The sequence below is a fragment of the Sparus aurata genome, chromosome 16 (assembly GCF_900880675.1).
Source record: "Sparus aurata chromosome 16, fSpaAur1.1, whole genome shotgun sequence".
NCBI lineage: Eukaryota > Metazoa > Chordata > Actinopteri > Spariformes > Sparidae > Sparus > Sparus aurata.
In genome coordinates, this window is record NC_044202.1 from 29,789,936 (window position 1) to 29,817,543 (window position 27,608).

Sequence of the window (27,608 nt, forward strand, 5' to 3'; positions counted from 1 at the left end):
AATCACTTTGATATATTTTAACTTTTATGAACATAAGAGAAGGGGGTTGCCTTTCAATTCTTTCATGGTTTCTTTTTGTTGCCTTTCTTCCTGGGTAAGGTTAGCATACTTGTATCTGTGTCAATGTGCCAGTGTAAATGTCTTTGGCACTGTCACTGCCTCATACTGTATCAAAGAAGACATACCGGCTTTTTCATTAAGCACACTTTCCCATCTCTTATTATTGCCTTCCTTCTGCGTCAACTTTTCTTTTTGTGGATATTTTGACAGGCTGCTGCTATTATTGTTAGTGGCTACAACCCCTCAGCTAGGGTGCCACTACTGTAAATGGCCATTTGATATTTTGTGTCATTTATATTATAGATAGACCATATTTTAGTAATGTTGCACATAATTGTATTGTGCCAATTATAGTCTTTGCCGGCACTGACCTCATGCAAAACTTGCGTTCCCATCAGCATGAACTGTACTGTGTGCCAGGCACCAATAAGCAAATGTTGGCATGCTGCACTAAGTTAAAGAACATGGTAAACATTATAACTGCTTAAAATGAGTAAGTTGGCAATGTAATTGTTAGCATGTTATGGTGCTGAAGTTAATATTTATCTTCAAGTACTATTGTTCTTACAAGTACAGTCTCTCTGAGCTACTAGCATGGCTGCAGGCAAGGTTAAGCTTCTTTTTCTCCTTTTCATTCTTGAAAATGTATTTTCTCTTTTCGTTTGGAAACACATTGAATGTTTTTGAGGAGAGATGATCTCCGTATATAAGTAATATTGCTTCTGTGACATTCATCATTTCACTCTGCCTTCCAGAGTGACTGTTTTGAACAACACTTTAAGATTTATAATGTGATCAGACAGTAACAGTAACTACTCATGATTAAGCATAACCCAACCCTAATAAAATAACTGAGCATTGCAGGTTCTCCCAGAAGAGTAAACAGTGGACTTGTCAAGGACTATTTTCAGTGGCGGAAAGTGCATATGCGCATATACATGGCATGCATATGCGAAGGAACATGTTACCCAGTGTAACAATGTAGCTCATTGATGTGTTTTTGAATAGTTTTTGGAAAATAGTGGAGCTCTATGGCAAAGAGGAATATATCAGACTTTGGATGCACACACAGCCTTTACATCGGATATGTTATTTTTGTGAATAAAATGTAATAAAAAAAAAAATAATCCGGATTTGACACACAACTTTTGACCGCAGGACGCTAAAACTACCTGCAATGGTAACAACGAAATATGCCACTTATGGGAAATCTGAGACTTCTACCATCCGGACGCTCCTCTGTCCCCAATTAGACCACATGTTCATATGTTAGTTATTGTCTTCAGAAACAATGATAATCACTCTATTGTTCTACTCACAGCAAATGTAGGCTGGGCTAACTGGTTTTATCTGAAAGTGGGCTACAGAGGAGGACGCCAGGATGGAAGAGACATAAAGAATACTAAAGAAAAGCCACAAAGGCAGTTGAAAAAAGCGTCCGTTAGGGGTGATTTGAGCTCTGAATTTGGACTGAAGTTGAATTTATGTGTGTGTATATGTGTGTGTGTGCGTGTGTGTGTGTGTGTGTGTGTCAGATGATCTTTGTCATAAGTAGCCAAGAATAATGAATTTGTGTGCTTGTCTCCATAGTGACCCCAGCCCAACCCAACAGAGGTTGAACAAGAATGTGAACAATGATGTGTCGCTTCGCCTTCATAACCTCACCGTTCTCACCAGACACATCAGGATGTACTACCAGGTATACACACGCACACAGTGCTAATCATGTATATAATAATGCAGACTACAGCAACTATGGTTTTGACAATGAGTCAAAATACACATATGGCATTTATCCATATACAACTGCCAGCATGGCTCTACTTGATTTGACTCACTTAGTGCGTTTACATGACACTCGAAAAAACCGAATTACTGTGTTAGTCCGACTATGATCGGATCTTTAAGATGCATGTATACACCTTAGTCTGACTAAAACCGGACCGGATGGGATTTCTCATAGTCGAATTAAAGCACCCAGATTATTCAATTGATAGTCGCATTACTCCTGCATGTATATGTTCCGTCAGATCGGATCGGATTTTGCGTTCTGTGCAGGCACAAGATTTCTTTCCCGGGGCCGTGAGCAGGAAGTAGACGGACGGCGGTGGCGGCGTCTTTCCTCCGAAATCACCGCATGAAAGAGCACCATTGTGCACCTAGTTTGTGTAATTATGTACGCCGTAACTGTAATCCGACTAAGCTGTGCATGTAAACGCACTGAGTGTGGCAGCCCAGTGCAGCAGGGAATTGCATTTCCACCACATTTGAGCTACCTGCTTGACGGTGTGTCTTAGACTAATGACACACTTACTTTGATCCCTGCAGTACTATCGAAGAATCACAGCTAACAAATGTTCTTGCAAACATTCTTAATTTCCTGTAACTTCTTCAGGATAAAGCCCCCCATTATTTGGTCATTTAAAAGCTTTTACTGTTTAGCAGTATTACAGGAAATGTTGCGTTTACACCAGCAGTATTAAAACATAATCCTGTAAAAGCTGAGAGCGAAATGAAACAGTTAAACAGCAGTCATGTTCAATGTGAAGCATTTTGTGACTTATAGCAATTTCCTTCTCATGGGAGAATTTGATTTGTTTCTTTATTACACCAAAACTAAAAAGTAAGCAGCTTCACAGTCATCAGAACGTTCTACATCAAAAGACCCACACTTTCACCAACACTTCTGATGACTGTGAAGCAGCTTCACAGTCATCAGAAGTGTTGGTGAAAGTGTGGGTCTTTTGATGTAGAACGTTCTCACACTGTCAGAAAATAACTGTATTTTGGGGAATGTTATTTAAGAAACTAAAGCAAATACTAGGGTATGAGGTTCCTAACATTTTCTTGGTGCTTTACCTATTTAAATTCTCTGAAGAAAATGTAATGGCTAGTGATAGATATTTGATCAAATTCCTGCTAGTAGACAGCAAGAAAGCTATCACTAGGAACTGGGGTAAGGAAACGCCACCAACTAAGGACCAATGTTAACAATTGTGTAGGAAATCTTTTTAATGGCAAAATAGGCACACATACTGTGCCTACAAGACACAATTCGAAAGAAAATTGGATAAATGGATTCTATACAGGAGTCAAAGAGACAACACTGGACTGGAACAATGATTAGTAGATACACTAATCCTCATGGCTGTAATAATGTAGTAAAGTTTTTGTTTTGTTAGTTTTTGTCTATAGCTTTATTATGTCAGTGTTGCAAATACTTGTAGATAAAGATTCAAGTGGGGGAAAAAAGAAAATTACCTTCAGATGTCTATTGATTTAATCAATCTGGAATTTAAATGGTGAATGGCAGCCATGGTACATAAGCAGTTCATCGGTTTCCACAGGAAAACAAACGATGAGCAACATTCAGTGTCTACCAAAACTACACATCGAGCCCACTCCATACTTTTTGCTGTATGTTGCTATACAGAATTAACTCATATTATTATCTGTGTGGGCTCATTGTAGCCTTTTAAATAAACTGAAGGCTGTGTTGGACATGGATTCACAGCAGTTAAACGACAGTGGATTCTAATGTTACCACATTTTCATAGTTGATGGGGAAAAGTATTGTGCAAGCTTCCTGCGGCATAATGCATTTCTCTGAGGTTTCTTCCTGTAATCAGTGTGTCGTTAACATTTACATTTTACAGCTACAAATCACATGAAAGATTGAGTTATTACAGATTGGGATGTCCCGATCCGATCTGTAGTATCGGGATAGGGGCTGATCTGGGCATCTTTCCGCTGATCGGAATCGGCAATTTTGAATGTGGACTTGAGCCCGATTTTTTTTTTTTTCAGAGCACAATTTGTGGCAGAATGCAGACGCGCGTGTACCCTTACTTTGGCAAACCTATACATAAAGTGTCTGCAGTGTGGAAATGACTTAAATTAGAAAACGAAAGCAGTCCAACGGCGACATGTAACATCTTCTATATGGCCGTTTCGCGGAGCTGCATTTAATACTACTCAGTTGATACGGCATATACAAAACAAAAACTCAAACAATACAACGTGTTCACTTGAGTGTACAGGCAAGGACATTGAAGCAGGAAAAAGTTGCAGATACTTTGACCATTTGTATCATATTTGATACCTAAGTTTCTGAGACCTCTATCTTATCAACATAATCAATACTTTCCTTAAAAACCTGTTGTATATCACCTGATACATGTATACTGCCCACTAGTGGATAATCATTCCACTGCAGGCAGAAGGACTTTTTTTGGCTTTTTCAAAATGGCCGCTGTCATTAAATCATTCTCACACTTTTGGCAGGAAAATCTTTGTTAATTTTCAAGAAGTGTCAGTAGGAATAACATTTAAGTGTCTTTTAAGAATTTGAAAAAACAGCGTTTTCCCCTCCTGCTGGACCCTACTTCTAAAGTACTTTTCAGAGATACGTCTACTCAGAGAATTGCAAGAAATTGGCTTGGAAGATCTTGTCTTTGGCAGTCATAGTTTCTACAAGAAATCAAAGCATGTTGCACTGTCTCAGGTTCCTGACATGAACACAAGCCATAGAGCTTTTATTGAAAGTCCTTGCACTACTTATAGGCATGTGTGTATATATATGTGTGTGTATGTATGTATATGTGTATGTATGTATGTGTGTGTATATATATATATATATATATATATATATATATATATATATATATATATATATATATATATATATATATATATATATATATATATATATATATATATATATATATATATATATATGCCGAGGTGGCACTTTATAAGATGGGGCATAATGGTGTCTTTCTGGATTATTGTAGTTCCACAAAATGGACAGTGAAAATGGCCTCCATCTCTGCAGTGCAGATTGCATCTGCAGATGATCTTTTCTAAAAAGGGAGGGTAATTTGTCGTAAAAATCATACAGTACCTGAGAGACAGATATTTACTTAACATCCTATACAGTATACAAATGTATTTTTCCTTACTTTAAACAGTTATGTACTTCAAAAAGTGAAACAACTCCACTTACTGCTACAAGTTGGGAACTCTTGAAAATAACTTGCTTTCTGTGCTAAAACTTATCCACAGACCTTGAAGGAGTGCAACCCAGTATGACACTGGTTACAATATGCCCTTAGACATGCAAAAACCCAAGTATCATTCAAAATTACATGTAAAGGCATATGAGAGAGATTTGTGACATATAGCGTGTTTGGAGTGTATAGTAAGTGTGTTATTCAGCGTTTGGTGTAGTGTGTTTAGTGTGTAGTGTGTTTTTTTGTGTTGTGAGTCAAAACAACGAGGAGACACTTTTTGTGATTTTAGGTCCATTGTGTTAATACAGTATATCAAATTGAACCAATAACTGTACAGACACACATGTGAGGTTGTGCTGAAAATAATGACACCAAACAAGGCAAGGTAAATAGTTTTTAAGGTGAAATATAATGGTAAAATCAAAAGTAGTCAAAAACTGCCAATTTTGTATTTATAAATATGTATATTAAATTATGGGGATGTATTGTGATAATTTTGGGTTTAAGATAAAAAATAAAAGCCCGGACACGTTACGGTAATAAACTTTAAGGTTGAAATGTTGTCATAAAATATAGAGTAATCCATCAAATGCAAAGACAACAGTAGTCCTACAATAAGTACATACCATGGTTTGATATATAATACAAAAGTATGATTGTTTTAGTTGTTGAGTCTATCAAATCCTTACAGACATGTCAAAATGCAATTTCATGAGAATCACCCATTACAGCCGAGTTACCACTCTGCCTTAAAGTCAACTGGTAGCCAGACCACATAATTTATTCACACCGTGTGTATTTGCGTGTGTGAGACAAAGAGAGAGGGAGACTGGTTGGGTCTCATTACCCTCTGGTGTATACTGTTACACTTGGGTCAGTGTAACAGTATCTGCAGGTATTGTCACTACCTCTAAGCTCTCTGTGCAGCCGTGTAACTGTGGTGAAAGCTGATATTGTGTTTCTACCTGGTTAGACCAGAGCCCTACATGTCTTTTAAATTGTGACGTGTGTATATATACACACACACACACCCCAACAATACACCCAACCTCCTCTTCTCCACTACAGGAGACCTTACAGCAGTTGATAGTCATGCCCCTTCCCAACATCCTCTGCATCGCCAAGGATCCATTATCAGGTAGCACACACACCCACACATCACACACCCTTACCTTACCAGTGTTGTAAAAAGTACCCAAAAGTCAAACCTGATTAAAAATGTTGTGTTAAAATGTTACCCTGATGAAAATAAGGGTCACCCATACAAATAATACCTGAGTAAAAGTCTTCAAGTAAAAGTAGTACATTAAAAATTAGCATATATTTACAAGTATGTGTATATACTGTCTTGTGTGGAACGACTGATTATTGGCCTCTCAATCAGTGTTTTTCATCCAGTTGCTGATAAAATAAATTGATGTAAAAATCTACTACTTTGGCCCTGATGCAGCATGCAAACTGTAAAGTCTGTGTCTTTGCAAAAACACACTTATGGCCATTCAGTGAACATATATGCAGCTTATTATTAACTCTTTGTTAGGGTGGCTCCCATTCTATTTATGTCATCACAGTATCACTGTGGTGATGTAATAAGTCCACTCCAAAAATCATGTTGGCAAATGCATTAGTTCAGAGTAGAAGTGTCAATGTTGGTGGTGTGTTTGCAAAGTTAAAAAAAAATTTGTTTTTGCTGTAAATTGAAAGAACTTTTGATATTTTTTTCAAACATTATGTTCAAAGACTAGCTAATATTCTGATTTACAATACCACTCTGGGTTTTGTTGTCTCCAGCTAAGAGCATGGAGGATCTGAAAAGACTTCTGCTGCTGATACTAGGCTGCGCTGTCCAGGTAACACACACATGCTCACACACACTTGCCCAAACACAGCAGCTCAGTGTACCACCCAATCTCTCCCAGGAAGTGCATTTCTGTCTTTTTAGTTTTGCATGTCTGAGCATAGCCGTTCATTGTGTTTACTCATAACGTAGGACTGTTGGGTCAAATGCACATGAGGTCCTATCAGTGGTTTATACACAGTTGAACCATTAGCATTAAGTATTTTACTGTATATATTTCTATATTGTTAATACATGAATATTTAAGTTCATAAAGTTAAAGTAAAGTTGAAATCCATTTAAAGAAAGCCTTCATTTAATTTAATTTAATATCAGCCTGACATGGCGAGGTAAGCGGTTAATGTGCTGCCTGTAATTAAAGAGGAAGGGTTCGTCATGTGGTTGGGGGGATCAGGTGGTTTCTCAGTCTGTGTATTTATTTGTTCATTTCTTTGTTGTCTTTCATTTCAACCTCTCCCATGGCTCTGATCCCACCTACCAGCTTTTTATAAATCTCGTCATTCATCTTTTTTCCCTTTGCCCGCGGTTGTTCTGTTTCTCTCTCCCTCACTCCCTACCTCCTAATATCCCTCCCTTTCTTCCACTCTTCCCTCCTTTTATATTCCTCCCAATCTTTACTGATTCTACTGGTTACAGAAAAGAGGAAGGCCATGAGGGAGAAGATAAACTACATTTCCCATAGTCAATGAAATAGTAACAAATAGAAACATTAAAAACCAAGATTTTATTCAAATGTCTTTACTATTCTAATTTCTGTGTGTGTGTGTGTGTGTGTGCGCGTGTGTGCGTGTGTGTGTGTGTGTGTGTGTGTGTGTGCGTGCGCACGCGCGCGTATCAGTGTGAGCGTAAGGAGGAGATGATAGAGAAGATCAAGTTGCTGGACATTGAGACACAGGGTGCCATTGTCTCTCACATCCAGGAGGTCAGTCGCCTATGATAGAAATAAACCGGTGATAAATGGAGATCAAATGTTTGTAGTGTTGTTTGTTTAACTTCCTTGAACACAATGAATAACCATCATTTAAATGATTAAAAAAAGGCATAAAATAAATTTAACATTATTTTTGATGCCCCTGTTTCTGTGCAAAGATGGTCTCCACCAGATGTACACCATGAGCTTTTTCTGGCCATAAACTGGAACCAGCAGCTAGATGCATACAACACATTTGCTTCTTAAAGCGTCTCCCACCCTGAAAAATGGATAGATATTGTAAAAAAGATAAACACTGTGGAACTTATGACAAATTTATGACAAATTTCAAGTCAATCAGACTTACGGTGTGAGGGGCGTGGCCTTCCCAAAAACGCATTTTAAATCCGTACTTACAGCGCCACCATCTGGCTGACTGGGCTCATAATTTTATAAAAGTTGATGCACATCATTTCCAATCATTGGGCCAAGTTTAAAGTTTCTGGCCCATTCCAGCTCACAGGAATTTGAGCTCAAGCAGCAGACAACAAATAATAACCAAGCCCCGCCCGTTGCGGGTTAGAACCCTAATAATAAACCGGCACAATTCCAGAAGGGTTCTACCCCTGAAACAATGGATAGATATTGTAAAAAAGATAAACACTGTGGAACTTATGACAACCAATTTAAGAATGTAGCCGCAAGCGGCAATCCACGGGTTCTAACCTCTTTCGCTCCAAACCGACCACCCTGACCCTCATCCCCCGCAGTCGATGACATCGACCGCCGTCTTCCTCAAAGATCTGTGCAAAACATACCCATGATAAGCCCCAGATTTCTCCAAATTGTTTTTTCAGCTACATGCTAATGGCATTTATAGCGCCCCCTACTGTTTTTCACATTATGCCAATTAGCAAAAGATCTAAGTAGGCGGAGCTAAATGGTCCAAGAGGCTTTTTTGTAGAGCACATGGAGCTGGACTTGTATGTCAAATTTCAAGTCAATCAGACTTACGGTGTGAGGGGCGTGGCTTTCCCCAAAACGCATTTTTTAAGCCCTAGTTACAGCGCCACCATCTGGCAGACTGGGCTCATATATTAATAAAAGTTGATGCACATCATTTCCAATCATTGGGCCAAGTTTCAAGTTTCTGGCCCATTCCAGCTTTTCAAATATTGGAAAATAAAGTGGTTATTTAAAATTACAGTCACCCCACTTCATGCATGGAGTAAGCCTCTATACTATATACAATATACTTTCCGTTGTATTTTGCTACATTTTATTTTGTGTGTGTGTGTGTGTCTGTGTGTGTGTTGTAGGTGACTCATAACCAGCTAAATGTTCTCGACCTGTCCTGGCTGGAAGAGGGATCAGAACTACCACATGAGGAACTGGAACATCTGTCCCGCAACATGGCTGTGTCGCTACAGCAACTGATTGAACAGAGGGACAAAGACAGTGAGGTACTGAGGCTCAAACAAAATGTTATGAATGATTTTAAGAATATCTTACAGAGTTTAAACACCTGTATTAAAAATCAAAGACCATTCTTTTTTGTCTACTGTCTACATCATGAATATGATGGAGTTAATTTGTTTACATATGTTTGATTATTGTAGTTGGGGTCCAGTTTGTAGTGTTCTATGGTGCAATGCTGTTTCATAAGAATTTCTCGTTGAACACACTAATATAAAAGCGATCAGACCTCCCCACACACAACTAGAATTTGCAATCAGGTTCTCAACCAGTGATAACATGAGGTAAAGATCCAAATTAACCACTACACACTGAAATAACTTTACTTAGAATTTATTAGACGCAAACATATGAAGCCAGAACAGTCTCATAATGGATAAATGCACACATAAAGGAATAAATGCATGAAAAAGGACTCACAAATGCATTTGGGGAGTTGTGTTTGAGGCACTCATGTGATTGGCTGTAAAGGAGTGAGACATCTGATTGGCTGCAGACGACCCCCTTGCAGAAAAAACGCATTTGTGAATCGGAGTTGCGCTAGATGAGTCTCAAAAATCTGCACACAAATGCAGGGAGGTTTACAAAGTAAAAGCACTGAGACAAATGCGTGTTTGACAATTTATATATCAATATAACAACTTCCAAATATGTATTTGATGAAAATTGCATATAACTGATGATTTGTACATTTGTGAATTTTTATTGCACATATTTAAAACAAAAAAAAAATATTTATGTGCACATCACAAATATGTTTACAAATCTTATTTTTATATGTGAATTTTTTTTAACTTGTATATGGATTGAAGCATATTTGTGTGTGCATTGAAAATGCATTTGTGTATCGAGTCATATATATATACAACTCCCCAAATACATTTGTGAGTCCTTTTTCGTGCATTTATTCCTTTATGTGTGCATTTATCCATTATGAGACTGTTCTGGATCCATACAAACAACATGTTTCTCCTGTAGCTTCTCAGGTTCACTCAGCAAATTTAAGTTAGCACTCACAGGTGTGATACATGGGTCACTTGACTGATTATCACATTCTTCATCTTTTCAAAGTGTTTAAAGATTTTATTCAAAGGTGAATAAAAGTAAATCTTTAGAAAAACAGACTATATGTCCTACAGACTAAATAAACTAATGAATACATTTATTTTTTTGAAAATTGGTCAATTTAAGAATATTAAAAGGCTGCCTGTTTCAATGGGACTGGAAACTGAATTCACCAAGAAAACGTCTGTCCTTCCAGGTGATTGTGGATCTGACCCAAGAGAGGGACTACTTATGCAGTCAGCAGATCCAGGAAGGGTGCAGGAACCTGGGCATGAGCAGCCTAGAGTGTGCCCAGGTTTCTGGAGGTGTGGGAGTGAGTAATGGAGGCTCGGCTATGATTGTGTCTGGGTTGACTAAAGAGGAAAAGCAGCATCTATCTGTGGAGCTCGCTGATACCAAAGTCAAGCTTCGCAGATACAGACAAGAACTGTGAGTACTTAGTCAAATAAGAAAGACATAACTAGTATGTTGGTCCAAGACACAAACTATCAAGTAATTGCATACTGCTCTAATAATATTTTTTGCTCTATAATGTTTTTATGCTCAAAATGTTATTGTATGACTACTTGTAATGTGAAAGCTTTAGCTGACATTGACCCCCCAGGAAACAAATGTATTTCATTCATTACTTGTAGTCATCAGATTTTTCAACTACTATCAACCTATCTAGATATTAGCAGGGTTTGGGGCTGATTATACATTACAACTTAATGGTGAATTGTACAAATTTGAGTTGAAGCTTTACTGTCATATGTGGATGTGTTTTCAGGGAAGAGAAAACAGAGCAGCTGATGGACTCAAAACATGAAGTGGAGCGTCTGGATCAGGAGTTACAAATACTGAAACAAGAGGTCAGAGCCCACGTATAACATCTAGTGTCACATCTGTAGGACTAGAGGGATATGATGTGGAAAAAGGGAAGAAAGATAGATTGCACGCATTATTTTTCTAGATTCTACACAGGGTTTGGCATTGATAAGTGATAGTTATATTTCACCCTTCCTTACTGCCAGAGGCTATACTTATCACTGGATATCTTGCATCTAACACACGCAGGAGTTTTTATATTGACAAAATCATCTTCTCGCTTACGCAGATCAACTGCTGTAACCCTTAACCCTTTGTCCACACTGGCTGCTTCTTTATTGTCTTTAGATGACAGCCTGTAACAGGCTGGACACACTGGCTCTGTGACCCGTGTGCGGTGGAATGTCTCGCTTTTCATTTCCGCATTGATGTTAACAGGTAAGGGCAGCTACACTGCGGCGTGATGTCAGGCAGCTACATCTAGAGATTCGGAGTCTCGCCAATTTTGACTGTGACACGCACACAGCAAAAATAAATCAAAAGCAACCTGTTGAAGGTCACATCTACACTTGCCAGTGTTTCACTACAGTTTTATGTCTGTGTCACAGACAAGAAGATAATACACACAACAGGTGAAAGGCAGTTTTTTCCCTTGCACCTATATTTTCTCTCCGTCTCATTCTCCTTCCCATGTTCTTACTCTCTCAACAGGGCTCAAGGAAAATCTAATATAATAATTAATAAACTGATCATTAACTCAATGTTAAAAAATTGGGCAGGCAGGTGCTGAATATATTTTCTCTTGTAAACTTGCTGTTTTCATGTTTAGAGTGCTGTCTTTCAGGCTAATTTAAAGAGTGGTTAGCACTGCATGTGCCCCTACTCTGACATTATTAACTGTCATTTTGCTAATGAAGAGAGCAAGATTAATATATTGTTAATGATATAATCAACATGGTTGTCATTATTATAGTTTTGATAGATAATTTATTAAGCTAGTTTCAAGTTTCAAGACGGTGTATTCCATTTTCTGAATATCTTGGTCAAATCAGTCAGCAGCAAGCCATTCTGAAACCTTCCTGATCTCGAGACTTCCATGGTTTGTTTTTTCCTAACTTCCTCCCCCCTTTTGAGCTCGGCATTCATTTTAGCATACTCGGCATCTATGTATTTAGAAAATGTCTTTCTGTGTGGCGGACCGGCACCTGCTCTCCCCGGTATTTTGCCAATAAGGGCTCTGCAGGAGTCTGAGTCAACTGTTGATAACAGGAGCATGTTCTCAAGAAATTCCCTGCAAGAAAGCGGGTTTTGTGAAAACCCGCTTTGTGAAAACTCTGAGTTTGTTAAGCCTGAGATGAGAGAAACTCTGAGTTCTGTGAACATAACCTGCTCACTGGCAGGTTTACCTGAAGAAACCCTGAGTCTGACGGCGCTGTCTGACAGCAACTGTCCTTTCCTTCTCAGTCCAATCATGTTGAAGCAGAAGTGATTCACATAATTTTACACCAGGAGGAGAATTTAGATTCATTTAGATGAGCTCTCACTCCCTGGCGAGGACTGAACCGAACAGCAGACCGCTTCTCATCAGTCCGTCATTTATTATTCACCATTCATTTTATATTTCACCAGTATGTTGACTGCCCCACCAGAGACTGTAACACACTGGATCTGTTGTATGCAAATGCTAAGGATGCATACAGTCCCACAGCCCTCCCCCCTCTTGGAAGATCTGACCACAACCTGGTCCTGCTGACCCCCAAGTATGTCCCTCTTGTTCAGCGGCAGCCTGTCCACACTAGGAGTGTGAAGAGGTGGACTCAGGAGGTTGCTAACACACTACAGGACTGCTTTGAGTCGACAGACTGGGATGCACTTGTTGAGCCACATGGAGAGGATCTCGACAGCATGACCGACTGCATCACAGAATACATCAGGTTCTGTGAACACACCACCATCCCAACCCGGATTGTACCCTGCTTCTCTAATAATAAGCCGTGGATCACCAATGACCAATGAGGGATATGCTGAGGGCCTGTAAAGACACCTGCAGGAGGAAGCTGGAGGCCAAACTCCAGCAGAACAATGTGAGGGATGTGTGGACTGGTATGAAGCAGATCACTGGGTGTAAGGTGAGCGGCAGACAGTCATCGGGCAGCCTGGAGAGGGCAAACGAGCTGAACAGATTCTTCAATAGGTTCAGCTCACAGCCTTCTGTCATCTCCCTGACACCTCCAGACCCCCACACACCCTCACTGCCCCAAATGCTTCCTTCCCTCCCCCCTCACTCCCCTGCTGTGAGCTCTCCTGTGCAGCACCTCTCCTTCTCCTCCTCCACCTCCACCTTCACCTCCTCCTCCACCTCCACCTCCTCGTCCTCCACTGAAGACACCAGCAGCCTCCCCCGCATGACTGTGACTGCAGGCCAGGTTAGGAGACAGCTGGAGAGACTCCACCAGCAGAAGGCTGAAGGCCCTGACGGTATCAGCCCCAGGATCCTGAAGACATGTGCCAGCCAGCTGTCTCCTGTCCTACAACAGCTCTACAACCTGAGCCTGGATCACGAGAGAATACCAGTGCTTTGGAGATAGATAGCAATAGATCTTTCCTGCCACAAGCCATCACTTTATACAATAACTCTCTCACCTCTGCCTGACCGAGAACTCTGGTCTCTCTACTGTTTTGTTGTATATATTATTATTGTTATAGTATATTTTGCATATTTTGTTTTGTTGTATATATTATTATTGTTTATAGCACACTGTGCACTGTATATATACACTAGGTATATATTGGCTTCTATTTATGTTATGTACAAAGTGTTTTATTTGCAGACCCACTACTGCTGTAACAAAATAATTTCCCAGTCTGGGATCATTAAAGTAATTCTATCAATTTATCTATATATATATATATATATATATATATATATATATATATATATATATATATATATATATATATATATATATATATATATATATATATGTGTGTATATATAGAGAGAGAGAGACTGCACAGCGAATATCTGGCTACACGTCATTGCTGCTCTCAGATCTGAACAATCCTCTTCGTTTTTTTTTTTGTTTTTGTTTTTTTTTTTTCGGCATAGACACCTTTATTAAGCAGTAGACAGACAGGAAATATGGGAGAGAGAGGGGGATGTGACATGCAGCAAAGGACCTCCGGCTGGAATCGAACCGGGGTCGGCTGCGTATATGGCATGCGCTCTAACCACTCGACCACCTGCGCGCCCTCCTCTTCGTTTTTTTCTGTTTTTTAAATCACTTCGCAGGTTAATCAATCACCTTCCAGCAGCCAGAAAAAGAGAAATAACTCACATTTCATTTGGCTTTCTTTATTTCCCACAGATAGCTACAAAAGTAACCATCGGTATAGCCTATTGTATTTCTCCAACGTAATTTCAAAGTCCGTGTTTCTAGTTTGCTGCCGCATTGAGTATAAGATTAAATGACTTCTAGTTCAATCTGTAGACAGTAAGTGTGTGTCTGCCTCTAATGTTGGGTCCTGGGGGTGAGTGACACCCTCAGCTTCTGGTCACCCAGCGACCTGACTCAGGACCAGCTCCTCTGCCTCTGTCAGACGTGGTGGAGGTGAGCACCACTTCATGTTCAACTACTCAGCAGGATGTTAGGACACAGATGTGTGTGAAACATTATCTGTTGGTGGTAAAAGCTACTACAAGTTAAAATATCCACTGAATAACCTTTTCCTTTGTTTAATATGTGAAATAAAACCAAAGTGAAGAGCCATCATGAGACTGTTTCTATATTTCATTTTCAGCTGATTTAAATAAAATAAAACAACCTAAAATAAAATGAAACAAAACATTTAACAACATTCAACCCCTTCCTCAAAGGCTAATATAAAAGAAAGTGATGTTGAATCCAAAATGAAAAGACGACCACATCTAAAACTCTGTCAGTGATTTTTATTACGGCCGCAGCTGTGTTACTTTTTTTTCCCCCAGAAAATGTCTGCTTCCTGTTTTCTCCCCTGTTGCCATGGTGAATCACAGTATCGGAGCTCAATTGATGATGGCTTTCTGCTAGTTGTCAGGCACGAGCTCAACTCAGAGTTAACATACTCAGAGTCGACTTATCTAACTCAGATCAGCTGTTCTGGAACTGAAAACTCACAGTTTCACTTCACAGGGTGAGTCAACTCAAGAGTTCAGGTTTTGACTCAGAGTTTGTTAAACTTGCTTCCTGAAACAGGCCTCTGGCCTGCTATTATCATCAACAGTGTCAACAACGGTGTTTTTGGCCAGTAGTTTTGTAAAGCGTGTGCTGTTGAGAGATGCTTCATTAGATCAGAGTTGCTTACACTGGACGTGGACAAAGGAGATTATGGTAGTATCTGCACTTCCACTTTAAAAAAGTTAACTTTCCCTCCGGACTCGCCATTACTGCAGCATACCTCTACTAGTTTGGGTGTGTGAGGCTGCTGTGTGCGTGTGTGGTTTGTGTGCAAACTGAACACTGCCTCTGATTGGCTTAGTAATGGCATTTATTTTAACGCCGTTATTCCCATCACTGGTTATATGGCATTCAAGCTTTCAGCCATTTATGACCAGAATGTTTTATATAGACACTGAAGGCAAATGTCAGTGTATTTATATGACCATTCTTTATGCCATTGTTTTTGTCCGTGTGTTTGTGTGGTTCAGAACCAGTCGCTGTCTTGTGAGGCTCGCTCTGTCAGAGTGTACCGAGACGAGGTTGACTCGCTTAGGGAAAGAGCAGCCCGGGTTGACCGTCTGGAGACTGAACTTAATAGATGTAGAGAGAAACTCAACGATGTTCAGTTCTACAAGACCAGAATCGAGGTACCAACACAGCTTCACTCCACACATCCACATTCAGTTAACCATCGTATAAAGGAATGCTACACTGTTTCTGTCTTCCATTTGAGTAATATAGTTTAATGTTATATGTTCCTGCATTAATCATTTGATGCTATTGAAAATATTCCTGATTTACATCAACTCTTATTACAGGATCATAAATTCTTAATTTGCATGAACATGTCTATCCTTACAGGAACACATAAACCTTTCAGCTGACAGGAGAGACACACTATGAGCAGCTTGCACTGGCAGTCCACTAAGTGTGTGTATGCGTATGTGTGTGTATGCGTATGTGTGTGGTCATTTAGGAACTTCGCGAGGACAACATGACCCTGATGGAGACGAAGGTGCTGTTGGAGGAGCAGCTGTCAGCTTCCAGGGGGCGCTGTGATAAAATGCACACGTTGGAGAAAGACAATTTGTTACTACGAGCTAAAATACATGACCTGGAAATGGTAATACCCTGTGCCATCATTAATGGGTTAGAGGTCAAAAATGTCATGTATAGGTGAAAGAGATGAAACAGCACAAGCACATTCATTAGTCATATTAAATCTTGGTACTGTATTTGCCGAAGGTATTTTTTTATCCCATTACCCATTCTGTTCCTCACATTTCAGCATAAAATGTTTGCCTATCCGCATCCTTAGTTCAACAATATAGGTATTAAACTGTTTGTTAAAGTACTCGTATGGTATTTTTAGGTCTGCTAATCTTTGTGTTTGTGTTTTGTGCAGGAGAGGGACAATGAGCGTCGAAGGTTGGAGGAGCTGGTGGAGGAGAACATGCTGCTGGAGATTGGACAGAAACAGAGTATGAATGAGTCCGCTCATCTTGGCTGGGAGCTGGAACAGCTGACCAAAAACCATGACAACACTAACACGGAGAGTAAGACACACTTCTGTACTGTGATATATCATTATTTCCTGTTCTATTTGTTAGTCTGGAAATGTTAGTCTCGAGATTTTGTCCAAAATAAAGTATTTGTCTTTGCTGCAGCTCGGAAGTCATTGGTCCTTGAGCTGAACGAGTGTGTTTCCAGCCGGGTATTGAAGCTGGAGAAGGAGAATCGCGAGCTTCAGGCCTCTATAGAGAGACTGAAAGAGGACAATCACCTCCTGCAGGAGCAGCAACTCAACACCCAGGTGCTGGACAGAGAGAACCAGTGCCTTAGCAAGAAGGTACGAAGCCTGAATGTTTTAAATCCTCTTGTAAATGAACACATTTGAATATTTCTTTGACATTTTGATGTATTTGTATGTTACTAATAACTACAGTACCTCTATCATGTTTGTTTGTTTTTTGTTAGTTGGAGTGTCTCCAGGGTTTATTGGATCAGGAGAGACTGACCAATCAGGACATGGAGTCTCTTGGAGAGGAAATCTTGAAGGAGAAACAGAGTTTGGAGAGAGAAACGCACACTCTGAGAACAGAGAAAGACAGACAGGTAGTTAACACGTACACAAGATGTTGTTAATGTTTGTTTTAAAAGACCTTTTTGACACACTCTTTCACCTGTTTCATCCTGTCCAAACAGATCTTAGAATTGGAAAGCGAGAAGCAGCACCTTTCTGATGTGGTCGTGTCTCTTCAGGACCGCGCGCAGTCGAACAATGTTAGGAGGGTCCGCGAGGTTGAGGCCGAAAACCGCCTGCTGCACCGGAACATCACTGACACCAGCTCTCGATTGGCCAACCTTGAAACTCAACTCAAACTGGCCAATGTGGAGGCAGAGAGGCTGAGGGAGACGGCGGGGCGGGTTGAAGAGGTGGAAAGAGACGCAGCAAGGCTAGAAAGGAGCAGGGATGCTCTGAGAAGAGAGGTCATAAAAAATATTTTTTAAATCGTAATTTATGTTTGATGTATTCTTTTAAAGCTAAATGGAAAAAAAAAGTCTATTTTGCCTTCAGGTGGCCTCTCTTCGTGCATGCAGCGAGCGATCAGAGGCTTTAGAGAAGCAGATGTCCTCCCTGGAGCAGGAGATGCATAGGTTGAAATGGGAAGCAGGGGAGGCACAGCGGGAGCTGCAGCAACTGAGGCAGCTTGAGGCAGAAAGCAGCCTGCTGTCCAAGGAGAACCTGGACCTGCGCTGCTCCTTGGAAAACTTGCGCTCCACATCCGCTCGCCTGGCCAACCTACAGGATGAGCACAAAGAGACACAGAGAGAGACACAGGAGCTGCAGAGGTTGCTGGAGGAGGCCCGAGAGGAGGCGCAAGGAGAGAGGAAGAGGGTAGAGAGGCATGAGGGGAATGTGGCAGCTCTGAACCAGGAGAAGCATTGCTTGGAAGAGGAAGTACAGAGGAGCAAAGAGGAGAGGGAAGAGGTAGAGAAAGAGAGGCAGGAGGTACATGCCAGAGAAGAAGAATTGAAGAGGGAAGTAGAAGAACTGAGGGAGGAGCAGAGAAGGAATGAGGAAATTCAGAAGGAAAGGAAGAAGCTTCAGTTGGACCTGGAGCATTCAGAGAAGGGCAGAAAGCACTTGGAGAAGGAAAGCTTGAGGATCAGAACACTGCTGGAGGGAAAAGAGTCAGAGCTGGAGGACATAGCTAGGCAATTGATAACAGTGGAGAAAGAGAGGTCAGCTCTGAGTAAGGAGGTGGACAGGCTGAAGGAGGTGGCAGTCAAAGCCAAGGAGTTGGAGAGGGAGAACAAGGAGCTGCAGAAGCAGGCAACCATTGACAAGAGGACTCTGGCAACACTGAGAGAGGTTAGAGGGAAAATTTGGCGGATTCAATTTCTATAGAAATTGTTATTTAATTTCCACCATGAGTTAAAGTTTTCATAAAGTGAACATGCATATCATGTCTTAACGGAGAAGTAAAAAGAATTTGAGTTCCTTTAAAAAAAATATTTCAAAAGTTTTTTTATATATAAAGAAATGTATACTCTTTTCCCTGCAACTTTCTTCTAATTAGGATTGAAGAGCTGAAACAATATTTATGTTAAGGACTTCTTTCTGATAGTGTTTCAGAATAGTGTTTGACAAATCACTTTATCCATCAGGTCCATTTATTAGCTGTTGCGGAGCTTATTGGAATCAATCTTTGCCATAAATAAAGTCTGTCCCGAAGTCATAAAATTCTTCTAGTAAGATTTAATTTAGTCTCAACTGTTTATGGACCTCTCCATGTTAGATTAAATGGTACGTTTAAAAAATCATTAGCGCTGCCATGATTGATTAAATGATTAGTCAATTGATTTTTCAAAATGAAATGCCATTTATTTGATAATCAATTGAATGTTTCAGTCGTTTTTAAGGAAAAAAGTTAAACAATTGGTCGTTCCATCTTCATAAGGATCTGCTGCTTATAATAGTAAATGAAGAGTCTTAGGGTGTTGCTTTAGGCTCTGGAAAATGTAATGAGCATTTTTCACAATATTTTGTATTATGAGTAAACAATAATTCATTGGATATTCACTCACACTGACCAACAGTATGCATGGTTCTAGTTCTGATATTCACTTAATTATCTGTATTGAAATCTCGATTTGTATCTAGAGTTTCCTTACTGAGTCATGTATCTGTGTGTGCAGGAGCTGGTGTCAGAGAAGCTGAGTGTTCAGCAGCAGAGTGTTGAGTTGGAGAGGGTCAATGAAGAACTGGAGAAAATTGGACTGAGCAGAGAAAAACTCCTGCAGCAAGAATACACACTGGAGGACAGGTAGTTTTCTTTAATGCGCTGCTATTGTGGCCCCATTCTCCGACTAATGATCAGATGTAATATTCCATGTAGAAATGAATCCCAGTGTAATTGATTACTTTTGTGTTCATGTCAGTAGGTATAGGCTGCTGGAGTCTCGGCTGGAGGAGACTGTCCAACAGATAATGAAGATTAAGGAGGAGAAAATCTCCTGTCTAGAGAAGAAAGTAGAAGAGAGCAACGTACTGAACGCCACTCTACATGCTGAACTAGCTACCGTAAGGAATTTAATATATTCTTCCCAAAAATCATTCCCAAAATTCTAAACAAACTCAGTTTCTGTCCTTTTGAAGATATATATAACAATAAATATAAGTGGAATTTAGGCTTAAAGTAATATTTGCCTCAGGAATAAAAAGTCATCATCATTTCTTATCCTTTAATTAATCCATTTCAAAGCTTTATTCACCAAGGATTGATGGTCAGCTCCATGAATGGAATGTGGAAAATGGTAACAACAGCTCATAAAGCAGAATCCTAGTGTTCAGTAGGCAAGAGATATAAAGTATCCTTTAAGTTATTCTCAGTGATCCCAGGAGGGAAATGTGTTCTCTGCCTTAACCTACCCTAAATGAGATTGATTGAGACTACATGTTGGAAAAATATAAAACGTATATGAATAAATTATATATGCACAGCCTTATTAGGAGCCAATCGTATCTTTGTACAATTTTTGTCAAAGAGATATAACACAATAATGCCCAAAGGCTTTATCGCAATTATAGTTCTTTGTTTATGATCAAGTTAGTGTTTAACAGTTCATGTTTCAGTATTAGCAGCAACTACAGAAACATGCAGACTCTACACCTTATGTATCATAATACATTTCATTTTCTTATAAAAGCTAAAAGCTGTATTTCACTGATGAAATGGAGCTAGTCCTCGCTTCTGTACTAAGTTTTAGGTTGATATAGAGTGGACATTTCCAATATTGATTACTAGTAGTGTAACAGTACATAAAAGTCACAGTTTGGTTCAGTGCCAGTAAATTCTGAGCACATAAAGTTGAGTTTCATTTGATTTCAGTTTGTTATACACAGTGTTTACCTTGCTCCATCTTGGTACAACCTGTAGTGCATTAAGCAAAAAACTGGTGATAAACTGTAGGTCATATTTCTAGGTAGGGCTGATATGCTACAAATGTAAATGTGATGTAAGTGCCAACTGCTTTTGTAATGTCTTTGGCCCTGCTGTTTGATAAATTGTTGAATTTGTATTTTTTGCTGTTGTTGTTGTTGTTGTTGTTTTTGCATCCTCTGTTTGTTGACGCATCTTAGTGATGCCGTCAAATATGGGTTTCTATCGGCTGCTTGGGCGCGCGGCTGCTTGGGCGCGCAGGTGGTTGAGTGGTTAGAGCGCATGCCATAAACGCAGCCGACCCCGGTTCGATTCCGGCCGGAGGTCCTTTGCTGCATGTCATATCCCCCTCTCTCTCCCATATTTCCTATCTGTCTACTGCTTAATAAAGGTGTCTATGCCAAAAAAATCTTAAAAAAAAAAAATAAAAAAAATATGGGTTTCTATATTCAATTTATTTCCGCTCACCGGTTGAACAACACCAAACATTATCCTCTTCCGAGCCAACAATCTCTCTTGCTTGCTCTTGGATCCTCTTCCTCCAGTGTCTCATTTGAACTTCCTATAGTCAGTCACGGTGTCTTTTCTTTGTCTGTTTTATTTTTTGCAATACTTCCAATAACTGGATCGGAGTGTGGATCAGTTATAACATTGCCCATTGACATTTGCTGACTGTATGCACTGAACAGTGACATCTTGGCCCAAAACTTTCTTCATTTAAATGATGATAAAACTGAATGTATTGTGTTTGGGGATACTGTGACGGCTGGCTTTGGCACCTTGTCTTCAAAACTCAGTTCAACCATCAGAAATCTGGGAGTGACCTTTGACAGTCATCTGAGGTTTGACAAACAAATTGGCAGTGTTGTCAGGACTGGTTTCTTCCAGTTACGTCTTCTGGCCAAAGTTAAAATGTTTTTAAGCCGTCACGACCTCGAGAAAGCCATCCATGCTCTAATAAGTTCAAGGCTAGACTACTGCAATGCATTTTATGTTGGCGTCTCCCAGTCTTCTCTTAATCGCCTTCAACTTGTGCAAAACGCTGCTGCCCGTCTTTTAACCAACACTAACAGACGTGTGCACATCACTCCGTCCTTTATAGAATTGATTTTAAACTTTTAATGTTTGTTTTTAAAGCTCTTAACGGCCTCGCCCCATCGTATTTATCTGAGCTTTTAACTGTCCGTAATCCTGGTAGAGCTCTGGGGTCAACTAACCAACCATTGCTGGAAGTGCCCAGGTCAAAATATAAACACTGGGGTGACCAAGCCTTTTCTGTTGCTGCTCCCAGGCTCTGGAATAAGCTCCCCGCAGAGATGCGTGTTATTTCTGACCTGGGCCTCTTCAAATCTAGGCTAAAAACCTATTTTTTTAGGATGGCTTTTAATACCCAGTAGCTTGATGACATTTTTTTTTTTTATTTTATCTTATTTGATTTTGCTGTATTTTATTGCTTTCACTGTTTTTATTGTTTTAATTGTTTTTTATTTATTCTTTTTACTTATTACCTGCTGTAAAGCACTTTGGTACACCGAAAGGATTGTTGTAAAGGGCTGTATAAATAAAGTACATTTACAATTACATTTACATCTTTACCCTGATAGTTAGGGATGAATACATGTACCGTTACACCCCCTATGATTTAGTGATTTAGAATTATTATGATGTGTACTCTTCTTTTAGCTATAACACATTAGAATATGATGTACTGTAGAGTGTGTTACATTACTGTTAATCTGTTGTAGGCTTGTCAGAGAGTGTCTACCCTGTGCCAGCAGCAGGAGGGAGGAGAACACAACTCAGGGGGCAACCGTGGTCAAGCCACTGCTGAACTGCTACGAATCAAAGATCATCTCATTGATGTAGAAAAGAATGTAAGATTTTTAATTTCCTGAATTAAAACCTAATTTTAGTCTCACCATGTTTCTATTTTTAATCATTCGGTAGCCCATCTATTCATAGTTATGACTTCTTCTGTATTTTTTCAGTGTTCATACTTATTTTTTGTTGTTTCTTTTTATGTGTTTACTTCCTTTTAATTCATTCATTCATATGAATCGTTACGATGTCACTATTCTCTCCAGAATGCCTCTCTGCAGACAGAGAGCAATCTATTGAAGGAGCAGCTTAAACAGCTGGAGAACCAAAACACATCTCTAAACAACCAGATGGTGGCACAGCAGCGACACATCACCACCCTGCAAGAACAGAATTCAGCCTTGCATACACAGACAGCAAAACTACAGGTAAACAATTAATAGGAGTGTTTTTGTAAAACTGGGCTAACGAGTGGTGGTAATATAACGTGTACTACACTCCTCCAGACCATGTCTTTTTCTTTAGTTCTAATGCATCTCGTATTTCTTAGGTGGAGAACTCCATGCTCTCCTCCCAGGGTGCATCTCTCATGGCCCAGAACACTGTGCTGCAGGGCCAGGTCACTGCCTTGGAGGCAGAGATGGAGACGTGGCAGCGGCAGCGTGAGGAGGCATGGCGGGGCAGAGAAAGCATCCTCAATGACCATGAACGCCTGCTGAGTGTTCATGAGAGGCAAGCGCATGAGTATGAGCAGCTCATCAGTCTGCACACTACACTGAAAGGCAAACAGAGGGCATTGGAGAGTGAACACCGTGCACTGCAGAGCAAGTAAGTGAATATCATACAAACCTTACTAAAGGTATGGAGATAGAAAGTCTCTCAACATCCTGAGAGTTTTGCAAGTAACCTTGTGTGGTCAACACTTGGCCAGAAAAAACATAGCAGATAAAAAGCTCACCAAGTCCTTTGTTTTAAAGGTTATTTACAAGTGGTGTTACTTAGGTTTAGCTGTAAAAAAATTGTGTGTTGAGCCTGATCAAAAGTGTAGATTAATATGAAGGCTAGGTTTAATTATGAAAGGGATTTTAATCTAGTCCTTGAAATTTTGTTGTGAAAAAATTAAGTGTGTTTTAGCAAATACTCTTTGCTAATACAATGTGATATAATACAGAGCTGTGGAAAAATGTGGAGCTGTGCCCACGTTCAACCACAACTATCTCACTTATGTTATTAGAAGGAGGGCCATCACCTCCCGTTATGTTATAAAGGGCAGTTTTACATGATGGGTGGATAGCTAATCAGCCCAAATCATACACTGCCTACTGTAACAAAGTCACCACCTGGATTTAACTAGGCTAATAGGTATAAAGAGTCTCCCATTGGATAATTACTGCAGTGACCTATATGTTTCAGCTGGAAACAAGATATTTAACACTAACTGATGCAGTGTGTAGCTTCTCATTTCTTAAACACCCGGGTCGGAAGACATATCTTGTGGTCTTGGAAAAAATATCACTCTGTTTCAGCAGTGTCAAATTATTGGCTTGCATCAAGCAAAGAAAATTAATAAGGAGATTGCTGAAACTACTAAAATTGGGTTAAGGACCAGCCATTATTAAAATGTAGAGGAATAGTGGTAAACCATCATCTTCAAGGAAGAAATGTGGTCCAAAAAAAAATTAGATGGATCATGATCTGAGATCCCTTAAGGGGGGTACACACATAACGATAATCAGGCTGATTTTGCTCCGATTTTACCCCTTCCTTACCACAGAAGATTATCTTGTGGTCTGTGGTGTGTTAAGAGTCAACTTGTCCCGATAATTTGTTCGGAAACGGGTCAAGGCCGACAATCGTAAATGTTAAACTTGTTCAATATTTACGCAAAAAAATCTTCATGTGTGTGGGGAAAGCTGACGACTCCTGAGTCACTACTCCATGAAATGTGACGTGAAACGCAACGTAGCCAACCAGCTGACTGAGGAACACGGAAGTGGACATAAATAAAAACAGCAGTGAGATCTAACTTTTCCTATGGGGATGTTTGAATTAGCCATTTTATTGTTTTTAATGGGACAGCAATAGTCCGAGGACCACCATCATTCCCTCTTCTATGTCTTCCATGTCTTTCATGGTTTCAAACGTTTATTTACTCTTTTTTATATACAGTCTATGCTCTTTTCCGTTTATGAAGAGCCCGTTGACGCTGGTGTTGTTGCCATTGGTTACTGTAGATCACGTTTGATCACGCAATATTTCTGGCTCGGAGGACTAGATTCTAGACCGGCCGTGAGACAGATAATCTTTATGTGTGTGGTGTCCTGTGCTGAGAATATCTGAGCACACTAGGGCCGCAACGACTAATCGACGTGATCGATTACGTCGACAATAAAAAGTTGTCGACGCGAAATTTTTGCGTCGACGCATCGTATTTATAATTGTTATTATTATTATTATTACTAGTGCAGTGCCCGTAAGAAAAGTGTATTCCTATAAAAAAAAGTGGGAGGTAAAGCAGCTTTTTCATGGATGGCCAAATGAGGCTGTGTTTGAAGGTGGGACGTCAGGGATATTTAGGTTTGTTGTGAAATCCGATATTCCAGGGTATAATTGGCTGTTTTTGACTATTTTTGATTTTGCCATTATATTTCCCCCTAAAAGCTATTTACTTGGTGTCATTATTTTCAGCACAACCTCACATGTGTGACTGTACAGTTATTTTTTCATTTTGACATACTGTATTAACACAATGGACCTAAAATCACAAAAAAAACATAAAATCCGAGTAGAAAAAGTTAGATTTTTTTCCTGTGAAAACCACAAATATGTTTAACAAACCTTTTTTTTCTTACTTATAATGCAAATATAAATTGTTGTTTATCTAAATGTGTGCATACATTTAAAAAATTTACAAAGTTATATGTAACTATTTACATTTAAATGCAGGCAATGCTCAGGTCTGCCTGTGCTCTTTCCAGCTGAATAAATAGCTGGACTGCCTGCTCCACATTCAGCTTCTCCTCATTCTGACTCATTAAACAAAAAACCGACTCCACTACACACTAAACACACTACACCAAACACTACATAACACACTAACTACACACTCCAAACACGCTAAATGTCACAAATCTCTCAACTCTCAATATCGCTGTCTACACACCGACCGTCGTTGCATGTCAATCATCCGCCTAGATCCCTCCCACAACTTCCTGTTCCTCAACAACCAAACTTGCTGTTTGGACACTTTCGTGACAAAAGCCCGTTTTTACCGTTTCTTCTGCACCAGACACAAAGCAAACGTGACGGCAATGTTCGCTAAAAAGCGTGGCGGACATTATTTACCCTAAGTCCGGTTTTGGACGTGCCGGTGGGTCCGGTCCGTCGCCTCGGGAGGTGGGCCGTGTAGCTAGCCGCTAGCAGCTAGCTAGCGGCTAGCTACACACGAACATCCACAGATTCAGATTCCACTTTGTTGTCCGCGCGTCTCCGGATCTCCTCAGACCCGAACAGACTCGGTCCGGACTCGTTTAATCTCATTAATCCACAACAGTCAGTTTAGATGCACAGAACAGAACAGAACGGGACCGAACCGCCGGCAAAATCCCGGTCCAGCTCGCGCGCTGCAGGTATAAATCTGCTTGTTTCTTAAGGTGGGGGGTCGCGGTGGGCTCTGCAGTGATTGGCTCTGGTGCGCACGTGACTGTAGTGGCTCCGGTGGACAATGCTTGTGGAATTTGTAAAGCATTTATGAAATAATTTATTCACGGTATCATTGCAGTCCAAACAAATGCGAAGTATCACACCATTGAACCACGCAGCAGCCATGTTGAAACTCTCAGGTCAGTCTGATCCTGATCCGCAGAGATATTTAAGGAACACACACACACACACACACACACACACACACACACACACACACACAGACAGACAGAGGTTACTCGTATTTATAGAACTAGTGCATTGCTCGTAGGAAGCATGTATTCCTATAGAAAAGTGGGAGGTTAAGAAGCTTTTTCATGGATGGCCAAATGAGGCTGTGTTTGAAGGTGGGACGTCAGGGATATAATTGGCTGTTTTTGACTACTTTTGATCATACCATTATATTTCACCTTAAAAACTATTTACCTTGCCTTACTTGGTGTAATTATTTTTAGCACAACCTCACATGTGTGACTGTACAGTTATTTTTTCATTTTGACATACTGTATTAACACAATTGACCTAAAATCACAAAAAAAACATAAAATCCGAGTAGAAAAAGTTAGATTTTTTTCCTGTGAAAACCACAAATATGTTTAACAAACCTTTTTTTTCTTACTTATAATGCAAATATAAATTGTTGTTTATCTAAATGTGTGCATACATTTAAAAAATTTACAAAGTTATATGTAACTATTTACATTTAAATGCAGGCAATGCTCAGGTCTGCCTGTGCTCCTTCCAGCTGAATAAATAGCTGGACTGCCTGCTCCACATTCAGCTTCTCCTCATTCTGACTCATTAAACAAAAAACCGACTCCACTACACACTAAACACACTACACCAAACACTACATAACACACTAACTACACACTCCAAACACGCTAAATGTCACAAATCTCTCAACTCTCAATATCGCTGTCTACACACCGACCGTCGTTGCATGTCAATCATCCGCCTAGGTCCCTCCCACAACTTCCTGTTCCTCAACAACCAAACTTGCTGTTTGGACACTTTCGTGACAAAAGCCCGTTTTTACCGTTTCTTCTGCACCAGACACAAAGCAAACGTGACGGCAATGTTCGCGAAAAAGCGTGGCGAACATTATTTACCCTAAGACGGTTTTGGACGTGCCGGTGGGTCCGGTCCGTCGCCTCGGGAGGTGGGCCGTGTAGCTAGCCGCTAGCAGCTAGCTAGCGGCTAGCTACACACGAACATCCACAGATTCAGATTCCACTTTGTTGTCCGCGCGTC

At 40.1% G+C, this 27,608-nt stretch overlaps 1 protein-coding gene across 5 annotated transcripts in view; it reads left to right on the forward strand.

Moving 5' to 3' along the window:
- Positions 1 to 27,608, forward strand: part of ccdc88c (coiled-coil domain containing 88C) — a 48,423-nt gene that overhangs the window by 3,176 nt on the left and 17,639 nt on the right. For 3 of the 5 annotated variants that reach the window (XR_003980935.1, XM_030391772.1, XM_030391774.1), the window contains exons 3-21: positions 1,651 to 1,759; positions 6,141 to 6,210; positions 6,864 to 6,922; positions 7,769 to 7,852; positions 9,160 to 9,303; positions 10,578 to 10,810; positions 11,151 to 11,232; positions 15,876 to 16,034; positions 16,364 to 16,510; positions 16,793 to 16,943; positions 17,055 to 17,236; positions 17,365 to 17,502; positions 17,593 to 17,877; positions 17,966 to 18,763; positions 19,591 to 19,718; positions 19,834 to 19,975; positions 22,580 to 22,708; positions 22,919 to 23,080; positions 23,203 to 23,480. Coding sequence is in view for 2 of the 5 variants with exons in the window: in XM_030391772.1 (XP_030247632.1) it covers positions 1,651 to 1,759; positions 6,141 to 6,210; positions 6,864 to 6,922; positions 7,769 to 7,852; positions 9,160 to 9,303; positions 10,578 to 10,810; positions 11,151 to 11,232; positions 15,876 to 16,034; positions 16,364 to 16,510; positions 16,793 to 16,943; positions 17,055 to 17,236; positions 17,365 to 17,502; positions 17,593 to 17,877; positions 17,966 to 18,763; positions 19,591 to 19,718; positions 19,834 to 19,975; positions 22,580 to 22,708; positions 22,919 to 23,080; positions 23,203 to 23,480 (3,480 nt within the window). In the remaining 3 variants the exon portion in view is untranslated. The remainder of the gene's footprint in view (positions 1 to 1,650; positions 1,760 to 6,140; positions 6,211 to 6,863; positions 6,923 to 7,768; positions 7,853 to 9,159; positions 9,304 to 10,577; positions 10,811 to 11,150; positions 11,233 to 15,875; positions 16,035 to 16,363; positions 16,511 to 16,792; positions 16,944 to 17,054; positions 17,237 to 17,364; positions 17,503 to 17,592; positions 17,878 to 17,965; positions 18,764 to 19,590; positions 19,719 to 19,833; positions 19,976 to 22,579; positions 22,709 to 22,918; positions 23,081 to 23,202; positions 23,481 to 27,608) is intronic. The other 2 variants (XR_003980936.1, XR_003980937.1) reach the window with 2 other exon arrangements.